Source organism: Pogona vitticeps, chromosome 9, assembly GCF_051106095.1.
Source record: "Pogona vitticeps strain Pit_001003342236 chromosome 9, PviZW2.1, whole genome shotgun sequence".
Classification (NCBI taxonomy): domain Eukaryota; kingdom Metazoa; phylum Chordata; class Lepidosauria; order Squamata; family Agamidae; genus Pogona; species Pogona vitticeps.
In genome coordinates, this window is record NC_135791.1 from 15,793,269 (window position 1) to 15,805,841 (window position 12,573).

At 45.7% G+C, this 12,573-nt stretch overlaps 1 protein-coding gene across 1 annotated transcript; it reads left to right on the forward strand.

Moving 5' to 3' along the window:
* Nucleotides 1–4,629: 4,629 nt before the first annotated feature.
* Nucleotides 4,630–12,242, forward strand: XKR8 (XK related 8). The gene is made up of 3 exons (XM_020810551.3): nt 4,630–5,095; nt 7,958–8,154; nt 9,029–12,242. Exons 1-3 carry the CDS (start codon nt 4,770–4,772, stop codon nt 9,769–9,771), a joined length of 1,266 nt encoding a protein of 421 aa, XP_020666210.2. The 5' UTR covers nt 4,630–4,769; the 3' UTR covers nt 9,772–12,242.
* Nucleotides 12,243–12,573: the final 331 nt, after the last annotated feature.

Consider the following 12,573-nt stretch of genomic DNA (forward strand, 5'->3'; position numbering starts at 1 on the left):
CCATATTCGTGACATCGAAGAAGGACCTATCCTAGATAGCATCCAACAAATTTCTCTGCTTTAGAATTATAGGAAGTGTGGCCCTAGAAGAGAGATGAATATGTAGTATATAGGGGAAAGCAATGTGACCGTGTCAAATATGTTGTTGTTTGAATGCATCACCCCTCTAGCAGCAGACAGTAAGTGCCAACACAAAAGGAGCCCAAGAAGAGCCAAGGAAAAATAAGGAGGTATAATTGTGCTTGGAAACTCTGAGGCTTGCTGAAATCTTGAAAAGAACAGTCAACGCTATATATACAGTATATATATTTATTTAAAATCTTTTACCCCAGTGTGAGTGGCCCCGGCTGCTGCCACCATAGTGAAACAGCAAGTTCAGGTGGCTACTTTATTGGACTCTGCACACAAAGAAAAAAAGAAATATAGGCCTCTACAGTCCTTTGCAGGATGAGGTCTCATCTCCACCTAGTGAGTTTGGGAATGGTAGTCTTCGGCAAATTCCATCTTTTTAGGGTTGAGGGAACATCCAGTCTCTGCCCCTCACTTCCTTGGGAGTTACAGCACTCCTGAGGGATCCCAGCATCGTAGCTGATAGGAAACGTCCCGGCTAGCAAACAGTCCTCGCCCTTCCAGTCCCCTGCTTAGCATCTCCAGCAGTTAAGATTGAAGCCTGCAGGCAGGGGAGGCCATGCAGTGCCAACTGTCCTTGGGAGTTCTCCTTCCTTAGTTTCCAACCTGCCTTCCCCTGCACAGATACAGTACTGGCCTTCAGCCAATTTGACAGTTTTCTGAGAAAATAAGCCTCCTAGAAGCTTCTTTCAGTGTTTCCCCTGGCAGACCGCCCTCCTTTTCAGCCAAAGGTGGTGGGAACTCCCAGGCGTCTTCCCAAATGTCGAGTTTCTAAATCTCTCCCTGTTCACTCTCCTTGATTTCTACTTTGGCCAAGGCTACAGCTGTTTCCCTGGGGGAGGGCCCGGGACCGCCACTCTCCCTTGCCTCAGGTATTTTTCTTAATGATAACAGTCCTTCTGCTGTTGAAGAGGGGGCCTGCCCACGCTGGCACTTAGCTCCTTCCCACTAACCCGCTGTAGCTGGCTCATGCCCACCTTTCTCCTTAACAGGACCCAAAGTGGCTTACATCTTTAAAAGACAATATAAAACTAACAACAGTTACAAATACAGATACTAAAAAAGATCAAACAAATACCACACAAAAATATAAGCAACACTAAAACACATTCAGATAAGATGCATCAATCCATTAAAAAAACCCACTCAGGGGAAGCTTGCCTTTAGAAACACCTTTAGAAACAGCCCCGAACAAGTCATAGTCAACAGAGTCAGGAGCCATAGAATATAAAAATTTTCAAAGACATAGCGCCATCAATCAGTTTCACATATACGACAAAAAGAAAAGACTTGCCATGCTTTTAAGATTAACAGATTTATTTCAGCGTGAACATTCGGGCCCAAATCCTATTAGCCCTGCACATCCTAAGAAGGCAATCATGCAAGTGAACCTACCTTTATTGGCAGTTAGCCCTTATGCTCCTTGGCTTCTCCAGGCCAGGCAATAAATTGTGCACCCGGTTACATACTTGGCCTGCATGACAGACAACTCTATACATATTCATGGTGAATGAGTTAAATGGCTTACAAAAGCTGACAATTATTACCACTGGTAATGAACTTTCAAAATGTTTGTTTGTTTGATTGATTGATTTCTACCCCGTCCCTCTAGACAGAGTCTACTCGGGCAGCTTACAAACAATTATAAAACATCATAAAATAATCATCATAAAACAATCACATAATTAAATCAACAAATTTAGAAGTTCAAGATGGAGAAAAAGGAAAACAAGAGAAGAAAAAAAGTGTTGACTGGAGGGAAGGCCTGCCTAAACAGCCAAGTGTTTAAATCTTAAAAACACCCAGCGAGGGTGCCAGGGCGATTTCCGATGGCAATGTGTTCCATAGTCAACGGGCCACTGCCGAGAAGGCCCAGTTTCTTGTTCTTTCTTTCCGGGCCTCTCTCAGCATTAGGCCCCTCAGCCATCTTTCATGGCTAGGTTTCAGTGGGCAATTTTCACAATGGAGAGAGGTGAAAAGTGTGACCCAGGAATCTGTCCTGGGACCAGTGCTTTTCAACTTGTTCATAAATGATCTGGAGACAGGGATAAGCAGTAAGGTGGCCAGGTTTGCAAATGACATGAAACTTTTCTGGGTGATGAAGACCAGAAGGGATTGTGAAGAGCTCCAGAAAGATCTCTTCAAACTGGGAGAATGGGTGGCAAAATAGCAAATGTGTTTCGAAATTATAAAGTAATATAAGAAAACTGTGTGTGTGGTGGCAGTGAAGAAGGCCAGTTCCATGCTAGGTATCATTAAAAAGGGGATTGAAAATAAAACAGCCAACATTGTAATGCCATTGTACAAAATGATGGTAAGGCCACACCTGGACTATTGTGTACAGTTCTGCTCGCTGCACCTCAAAAAAGACATTGTGAAACTAGAAAAGGTGCAGAAGAGAGCGACTCAGATGATGACTGGACTTGGGCATCTCCCTTATGAGGAAAGGCTACAGCGGTTGGGGCTCTTTAGTCTAGAGAAAAGGCGCCTGGGGGGACATGATTGAGACATATAAAATGATGTAGGGAATGGATCAAGTGGATAGAGGGAAGCTCTTTTCCCTCTCACGCAATACGAGGGGACATAAACTCTGAGTGTTGGGAGACTGAAAATAGACAAAAGAAAACATTTCTTTACGCAGTGTATTGTTAGTTTGTGGAGCTCCTTTGGCACAGGATGTGGTGATGGCATCTGGCCTAGGTGCCTTTAAAAAAGATTGGACAGATTCCTAGAGGAAAAGCCCATTGCAGGTGACAAGCCATGATGGGGATGTATAATCTCCAAGCTTAAAAGGAAGGTACCTCGAGGGGTATCAGGAGAGAGGTATCTAGTTGTCTCTTATGCTCCCAGAGGCATCTGGTGGGGCCACTCTGAGATACGGAAAGCTGCTCTAGATGAGTCCCTGGCCTGATCCAACAGGGCTCTTCTTGTTTTCTTATGGACGGAGTTTTGACTTCAGTACTGCAATTTAACCACTGTGCCACAAGACTTCATAATTTCTGCTACAACAGACTACAGGGTGAACCCCCAGCCCCATACCTGGATGTGCAAACTTTAAGCACGTTAAGGTTTGAGGTGTTGGAAAAGTATGCTGAAGAAGCCTATTGGATTCTTCACTTCTCCATACTGGTATGTAGGGCAGCACCATTTCATAATTTCAGTGAAATAGAAGTTGTGCAATCATTTGTTGTTGTTGTTGTAGTATTATAAATGCATAAGTAGGAGATACCTTTATAGACCACTAAAGAAATACAGTCTGCAAGCTTTCATGGGTCAGAGATGTCCACTTCCTCAGGCACACACCACTGTCTTAAAACTCCAAAAGTTCTTGGCAGTGGGATTTTGCCAGGCTTTTCTCTTAGAATTTCCGGAGAGGCTGCAGCCTGCAAACAGAGTTGGGCTTTAAAGTTACAGCTGAGGAACCTGATGCCCGGAGAGCAGAGCCCAGTTCTCCAAACACGGAAGCGCGCGCACGCACGTGTATCCACAGTCTCGCCCAGTGGGCTACTTCAGGCCAGTCACATTGCCTGTTAGCCCAGCCTACCTGGCAGGGACGGTGTGAGGGTAAAAGGGGCTCCCTGTGATGAGCTCTCTGCATCTGCCTCCAGCTGTCTGGAGAATGAAGGGCTGAGAGAAAAAACTTATCATTTCGAATCATAACAAATGACACCATTTAAAATCCCCTCCTTTTGTTTGGGCGGAATGGGCGGGAGCGGCGATTCCCGGAGGGCAAGCGCGGAAATACCCTCGCGTAAAGCGGGAGATGAAAAGCCCCATCTGAGCAAAGCGCTGGTCGACTTCCAGGCCGGACGACGCTTGCAAAAAAACAAAAAAACCCCCCAAAAAACAGGCCGCCCGAGGCGGAAGGCCGGCCCTGGGGCGGGGCGGGGGTCGTCCCGCCGCTTCTCCGGGCCTACAGGGCCCGACCGGGAGCGGAAGCTGGAAGCCCGGAGGGGAGGGGGCGCCGGTCGGGTGAGGGGTCGGGAGCCCGGGAGGCGGAGGAGGGGGGGCAGAGCGAGGACCGGGCGGGCGAAGGCGCCCCGGAGAGCGCCGGGCCAGCGCCCGCAGGGAGCCCCCTTCTAGCCGTCGAGGGACGAAGGAAGGCTCCCTTTTGAGACCGAGAGAGAGAGAGTGGGGGGGGGGGGCTTGGCGGGAAGAAGGGGGGGTCCGGAGGGAAGGCGAGTGGGCGTCGCGCGGGAGGGGAGCCTTGAAGGGAACCGTGGCCCGAAAGGACCCCAGAAGAAGGGAGGCGTCTGGAGGGCCGTGGTCTGAGCAGGAAAAGTTCCCGTGCCCGGAGGCGAAAACCGGCTTTTGGAAGTCCCGGCTCCGCATCCAGGCGGCGCCCCTGGCTAGAAGGGGGGGGGGACGAGGCGCCTGTTGGTCGTCGACCCTCTGGGGCGAGGCTCTCGGGGGCCCTTCGGGAAGGCCTCTTGGATGGCCTCGAGGGAAAGGCCGTTTGCAGCTTCCCCCGGGACGGCCGGGTGCGGCGGGAGAGCAGCTTCCCCCAGAGAGGCCCGGAGAAGGAAGCGGAGGGCCCGGCTGTGCCAGCTCCCCTCCTGAGCGAGCGAGGCTGAGCAACCCTCCCGCCCGTGTCCGCCTCCTTCCGGGCCCCTTCCTTGCCCACCGCCTGAGAGAGAGCCATGGCGGCATGGGCGCCCTGTGGCCCCAGCTGCAGCCTGCCTCAGCCTCCCCGCTACTGTTACCTGGACCTTGCCTTTTCCTTCATGGGCACCGTCGCCTTCCTGGCAGACCTGGGCATCGATGTCTGGGTGGCTGCCAGCTATTTGAAGGCCAGCGACTACTACTGGGGTGGACTGGTTCTGGGGCTGTTGGTCCTGTCATCGCTGACAACCCAGTTCTTCAGCTGGGCCTGGTACCAGAGTGATCCCCCAGATCTAAGGCAAGAGCTGCCGACGGGTTGGACTCTTATCACATTGCATGTCCTGCAGCTTGGCTACCTCTACAGGTAAGGGCATCATTAAATAATCTGTCCATTGCTCATACCTGGTAGTGGTGGGAAAACATAATTTTCCTGATGATGTTGGACTGTGGTTCCCATCAGCCACTGCCATCTTAGCCAATGGTGAGGGATGATGGGAGTTGAAGTCAAGTAATATCCAGAGAGTCGTATGTCCTCTATCATCAACTCAGATCTACTCTGCAGCAAAGCTTCAAACAGTTACATGTTGTTCTGGACACCTGCAGCCAGCATGGCCAGCTCAGCCTTTTCCCATAAAACTGACTATGAGCTTCCAAACGGATTGGAAGTGCAAGTGGGACGGACAGGATTGCAGCTGGAGACTGATAAACAAATAGTCAAGGAATACCTTACCACCTTGAACGAGTTCAGATTTCCAGGGCTGGATGAACTGCATCCAAGAGTACTGAAGGAATTGGCTGAAGAACTCTCAGAACTGCTGTCCATTATTTTCTCGAAATCATGGGAAATGGGTGAGGTGCCAGAGGATTGGAGGAGGGCTAATGAGGTCCCTATCTTTAAAAAGGGCAAAAAAGAGGAACCTGGGAACTACAGGCCAGTCAGCCTGACATCAATCCCAGGCAAAATTCTAGAACAGATCGCTAAGCCATCATTGTGCAAGCACCTAGAAGACAATGCAGTAATAACTAGAAGTCAAAAACAGAACAAATCCTGCCAAACTAATTTGATCTCATTTTTTGATCAGGTAACCTCCCTGATCAAGAAAGAGGGAATGCTGTAGACATAGTACCGTGGTGCCTTGACTTACAAACGTAATCCGTATTGGAATGGCGTTTGTAAATCAAAATGTTTGTAAGTCAAAGCACCATTTCCCATAGGAATGCATTGGAAACCCATTAATCTGTTCCCCAAATAAAAATAAAAATCTGCAAGCCCCTGAGGCTGCAAAACAAAACACAAACATAACCCCACCAGCCCAATCCCACCCTGCAAAAGCCACCCAAAACAGTAAAAAGCAGTACACTTACCTCCCCACAAAGCCTCCTCTCAAGCCTCCCAGCCATGGTCAGCTGTCCCGGCCGGGAGTGCAGCCAGGAAACAGAGCCTAGCTGGGATGGGTCCTCACCTCCCGGCCAGACCCCTGCTGCCGCCACATCCCTTCTCTAACTGTTGGGAGAAAGAGCTACAAAGAAGCAGCCTCTTTGCCACCAACGGTTAGTTTTTTAAAAATTTCCCACCCCTTTTCCCTGCCTTTTTTTGTTCGTAGGTCAAAGCTCCGACCGCAAGTCAAAGCAAAATTTTGCGGCTGGAGCAGTTCGTAATTTGTTTGCAGGTCAGGGCGTTCGTAAGTCAAGGCACCACTGTACAGTATATCTTGATTTCGGCAAAGCTTTTGACCAAGTGCCCCATGATATTCTGATTAGCAAGCTAACTAGTGTGAGCTGGATAGATCAAGTGTCAGGTGGATACATGATGGGCTACAGAATCATACTCAGAGGGTGATGATTAATGGGTCATTCTCTAACTGGGAGGAGGTAACTAGTGGGCTGCCCCAAGGCTCAGTCCTGGGCCCAGTGCTCTTCAATATTTTTATTAATATAAATAAAAAGTTAATTATTTGGATGAGGGAGTGCAGGGGATGCTTGTCAAATTTGCAGATGATACCAAATTGGGTGGAATAGCTAATGCCCTAGAACAGTGGTCCCCAATCTTAGGCATTCAGATGTCCTTGGATTTCAACTCCCAGAAATCGTGGCCAGCAGATGAGGTGATGAAGGCTTCTGGGAGTTGTAGTTCAAGAACATCTGGAAGCCCAAGGATGGGGACCACTGCTCTAGAAGACAGAAACAAAATTCAAAATGACCTTGATAGGATGGAGCACTGGGCTGAAAGCAACATAATGAAATCCAACAGGAATAAGTGCAAAGTACTGCACCTCGGGGAAAAAAAACAAATTGCAGAGTTACAAGATGGGGGATACCTGGCCCAGCAAAATTACAAGCGAGAAGGATCTTGGAATTGTCATAGATCATAAGCTAAATATGAGGCAACAGTGTGATGTGGCTACAAAAAAGGCAAATGCTCTTTTAGGCTGCATTAATAGAAGTGTAGTTTCCAGATCCTGCAAGGTGCTAGTCCCCCTCTATTCAGCACTGGTTAGGCCTCACCCGGAATCTTGTGTCCAATACTCTACCACTAGGTGATCCCTCTACCACTAGGTGATCCCTAGTGGTAGAGTACGGATTAACCAGCTTTGCATTAGTTCCTATGGGAACTAATGCCTCTACCTACGAACGGCGCCTTGACATACGAATGGAAAACAGCAGATACAGATTAAATGGTTTTCAGTTCATTCTTATGGAAAAGTTTGCCTCGATTTCAAATTTTAGACGTACGAACTTAATTCCAATGTAGATTAAGTTCGTAAATTGAGGCACCACTGTAATTTGAAAAGGGAGAAACTCTGTCTCTCTGTTCAATCTACTGACACAGTCTCTTGTTTGGGTAGTACACAGGTGAGCAGAGTGTGGTCCAGGGTCTACAGTTGTCCTCTAACATTGTTTTTACAGCCTTTTCAACAATCCTGGATCACTTGAGATGCCAGCAGCAGCAGTTGTTTTTGAATTTTGTGTGTGTGTGTGTGTGTGTGTGTGTGAGTGAGAGAGAGAGAGAGAGAGAGAGAGAGAGAGAGAGAAACAGGACTGAAAAAGACCATTTGATCCCTTGTCCATTTTATTCACCGCTATCAACCCACCTAATTGTTGTCATATACAGTAGAGGTTTGTTGCATTCATCGAGGAGTTTCAGAGGCTGCCAGTCCAGTTAATTTGTCTGCCCTTAAGGTAAAACAAATTGCTTAAACAGTGTTGTGTTTGTTGTCTTGCACAGATGTCTTCATGCCCTGAAGGTGGGTTTCCACGTGTGTCGCAAGGAAGTGGCGACAGAGACGCAACGGGCCTACGCTGTTTTCCTCTCCCACGACATCAGTTTGTTGCGTCTTTTTGAGACCTTTCTGGAAAGTGCCCCTCAACTCACATTGGTGCTGTATATCATCCTAAACACAAGTAAAGCAGAAATATTCCAAAGTGAGTGTCTGGCATGAAGGGAAGGAAGCCAGTTCTTTTAGATCTGTGGATTTCCTTGCAGGGCTATGTGGTACTGCTTACATATTTCATAGCTGCTCTGACTGCTCCCACCTTCAGGTTGCAGGTGCTTATGTACCATCTAGCTTGGGGAGCTCTAAAAATTTGCAGAAGTACAAAAATCCCCACACCCTTTAAATGGATAAAGTGCAGTGTTTATGGTTGGGGGAAGTGGGAGTCATCCCCTGAACTTCCCAGGGGATGGTGAAGAGAATCCTTTTTTTCTTCCTACTTCTTATTTTTGAAGATTTAATATAAAAAGACAAAATTAAATTGAACTAATGAAGGAAAAACAAAAAACAACAAAAACAGAGCAAAAAAGTAAATATCTTTGTACTCCGTATAAACCATCATTATAAATTTACAGTACAGTTTTGCTATGTACATCTTTTACTATACATATAAATCAACATAGGCCTTCCAGATGTCCAGGAAAATGGCCTCGTGAAATTGGTTTCTATATGATACTTGTTCAAATGAAGCTAGTGCTAACTGATCCTCCAACCATTGTGTAGTGAATGGTGGATACTCCTTCCAGGCTTGGAGAGATAAGTCCCATAAACATGATTGAAGGGGATGTAGGATTTCAGCCTTATAAGATATACCCAATGCATCGCCTGTCTAGTTTCAAATTTATTTTAAAGCTAGAATCTCATTGTTGGTATTTTTTTTAAAAAAAGTCACATGAAGCTAAGATTCATAGGATGCTGAATTATGAATGTAACACTGTCAGCATTTGTGCTTGTATACAATGAAGTTTATTATTTTCTTAGGCCATTCTGTGTGCTCACTGCCTTCTCTCTTCCTCTCATTGCAGTACTTGGAATTTGCACCTCTTTCCTATGCATTGCCTGGGGGCTCTTGGATTATCACCAGTCCCTGCGTAGTTTCCTAAGGGACAAGGACAAGCTAGGTTTCCTGTCCTCCGTGCTCTACTTCCTGTGGAACTTCCTGTTGGTGTGCCCCCGCATCCTCTCCCTGGCCCTCTTCACAGTAGTCTTCCCAAGATTCATTGCTTTCCACTTCCTAGCTGTTTGGTCAGTCATGTTTCTTTGGGTCACATGGCAAAGCACTCACTTCATGGAACGTGACACTTTTGAATGGACTTACCGGGCCATGGTTGCTGTCATCCTCTACTTCTGCTGGTTTAATGTGGCTGAGGGGAAGACACGGCACCGATCTGTCATTTACCACACATTCATTTTGTTGGACAATCTCATTCTTGCTGTCTGGTGGATCTGGGACAACACTCCACTGAGCATGGACTCACATCTGGTGCATCTTCTTCTTGGCTCCCTGTTCTTCTACATGCTCGGCATCCTGTTGAGAGCCATTTATTACAGATATTTCCACCCTACTGTGCAAGCTGCTTCCTCAGGCAGCTATGATGAAGTGGACAGCCAAGAAATAAGGAATGAAAGGCCTACCGCTTTCCGGGAACTGGTGATAGTGGGACAAATCAACCCTCGGACATATAGGCTGTCTCAAAACTTCTTTGCTGTCAGTTTACTGAGGAGGCAGCCTCAAAAAAATGGGACTCTTGGAGATATAAATCTATGAGCCTTTGGATATCCCATGTGGACCAGCCTTCTGGTACTAGCCAACACATAGAAGAAATCCTCTGCTGCTCAGTCACATCATCTGTATGCTAAATCTGCCTTGGGAGTTAGTGGTGTAAAATCAAGCAGATAAAGCCATAGTGAGATCTGGGGTAGTCTAGGTACTGATTCCCAACCTTGGGCCCCCAGTTCTTAGACTAAAACTCCCCAAAGCCTTCAGCACTAGCTGTGCTGGCCAAGATTTTGGGAGTTGTTGTCCTAGAACACCTGGGACCTAAGGATGGGAACCACTGGTCTAGGTGATCCTGTTACATTGAACTACAACTCCTATAAGTCCCAGCCAGCACAAAACAAGGCTCAGGAACTTTGAGAATCCTGTGATTTTGCACAACATCTGAACTAGGCCACTGAGCTTCTTCAGCCTTTAGCTGCTGCCAGCCATGCGTGGCCAGACTTCATGAATGCCAGGAAGTGGTTCTATGAACAGAGCAGACCTTTTACTAAACTGTTTTCTGAACTGCAATTCTGGGGTCCTTAGAAGGAATTTTTCAAGCTCAGTAACCGAGTTCCTTATGCCACAATTTCAAGGTTCAATCCTATCTGGATTTGTTTGTTTTTTCATGTATCTAATTCTAAACTATGTTTGCCAGCTGTTCACATTGTCAGACTGATGTGGGATGTTGCATGGCAAGATTTGTCACTTTCATTTTTTAAATGGAAGCCAGCTGTGGGGCACTATAGGTTGCAGTGCAGGGGAACAGCAAACAGTAGGAGGAGGTGGAAGAGAGAAAGCATTTTGGTGGGGGCTGATCCTATTCTGCAACTTCTCCTGGAAGGACCGAAGTGCTTCCAGGTAGGTTTGCATATGCATCATAAACCCCAATCAAGATTCATATCCTAAGTAATGGCTGGCTGGCAACTCGAAATTGTGCAATCTTCTCCTCACTGGGAGCAGAATCAGTGGGTAAAAAAATCCCTTAAAAGAGGAAATTGAGAGATTCTCTATCACGTGGAGAGAGGGAAGGATCCCAATCCTTTTCTTTCTAGCAGCTTTTCATCTCCTTATCATGCTCAGTTGCTTTTTTACTTACTGGGGGAAATATATAACATACATGATTTGCAACTGAATTAAATAGAAATTGCCTTCTCCCTGTTCTCCATTATCTTCATTGAATTCTCAGTCTCCCACAGCTACTTTATATATATTTTTTAAATGGGTACATATTTGCTACATGACATGAAGTCTGGTCTTCAGTCTGACTTCAGCATCGAATGTTAATTTATTGTCATTTATTGGTTTGCATAACCAATTCCTTTTGAGTGTGTTTTTTTTAAATCAAACTTTATACACAAGAGTTGGAAATTGGGCCCAGAGTAATCAATGGTACTTAAATTAGTCATAGCTTAGTTGGTTTCACAGTGTCTAGTTTGATTGCGAGTAAAGCTGGTTCCAACCTGGCCCCTGGTTTCATATTAGCCATACCCACTTTCCATCAGCTTGACACCCTGGAGATGTTTTGGACTATAATTCTCATCAATCCTAGATTGCATGGCCACTGGCCTAGGAAATGGGGTTGTTCAAACAAACAACTCTGCCCCCCCTCGAAAAATACAAGGACATTCAAAATGGGGAGATGTAGATGCACTGACATTACTGAGCAGAGGGAGCAATCATGCAGCTCACAATGAATAAAATATAAGCAATGGTTGTGAAAACGAGGCAGTCCTGTTGAAAGTACTGTACTAAAACCTTGGTAAAGAAGGAAGGATTCTGGACAGGATTTCCAGATGGATTTGTTAATAAGAGAAATCCCACGATGGGACACCATTTGACACCTGCATTGAAACCATCTCCCCCTGCCTTCCTAAGCTCGATCTTTGCAGGTAAAACTGCCAGTTTTATCTACCCTGCCCTGTATACCTTAGGACCCATGATGTTAGGCGTAGAAAAGCAGGCACATAGTAGTGATGGGAGTTTTGTTCTCTGCTCACAGTTGTTACTTTCCTGTTTATTATTATATCAATTGTATTTGATAATGAAATGAGTAAAAGAAAGCTGATGTTTGAGGGCATAAGTGTTATTTAGGTTACTTCTTTGTACATGGATTACTTGAGCTACAGTATGAATATACATGTCGATTCTTTGCTGTATGTGGAGGGAAAACAGCAGCAACTGGTAAAACTCAATGAAATTGGATGCTATTAGGATTTCCAACATGACTTTCTCCAATTGTGCTTTGTTGGTGATCCCTAGAAAATGTTTTACTTTCTTCAGTTACACCTTAATATTTCTTGGTTTGCTCTAATTGTGCCTTGGCTTTTATGTCCCATTTATTTAGGGATTTAGAATCTAGTCTGTAAATCATTTTCTACAGGGATTAATTATCCAGTAGCTTTCTAGTACTGTCAATTTCATCACATACAAGTCATAATGATTTGTAATAAACATGTACAGCATCTTTTCACATGTAATAGAGCCTACTAGTGTCTTCTTAGCACTTTCTTGAGCTATTGACTTAATATGAAGTGGCCTTCTGCATCGTACAGCTAGAGTGCCTTTAAAAGTAAATGAAATGTTTTTAAAAGTCACATTTCCTATAAGACCACCTATCATCACAAAGGAAATATGGCCCTTCATCCATGTCAGCAACCTCTGCTACCTTAATACCAACAATTATAAATTGCTATGCTGTTTTAACTGTATTGTTTTAATGACTGAATACCAGTGATCTTTTTTGCTGAAAACAATTGCCAGGTCTTGCTATTTTTACGCAACACTGGCTATGTTTTGTAATGCTTTTAA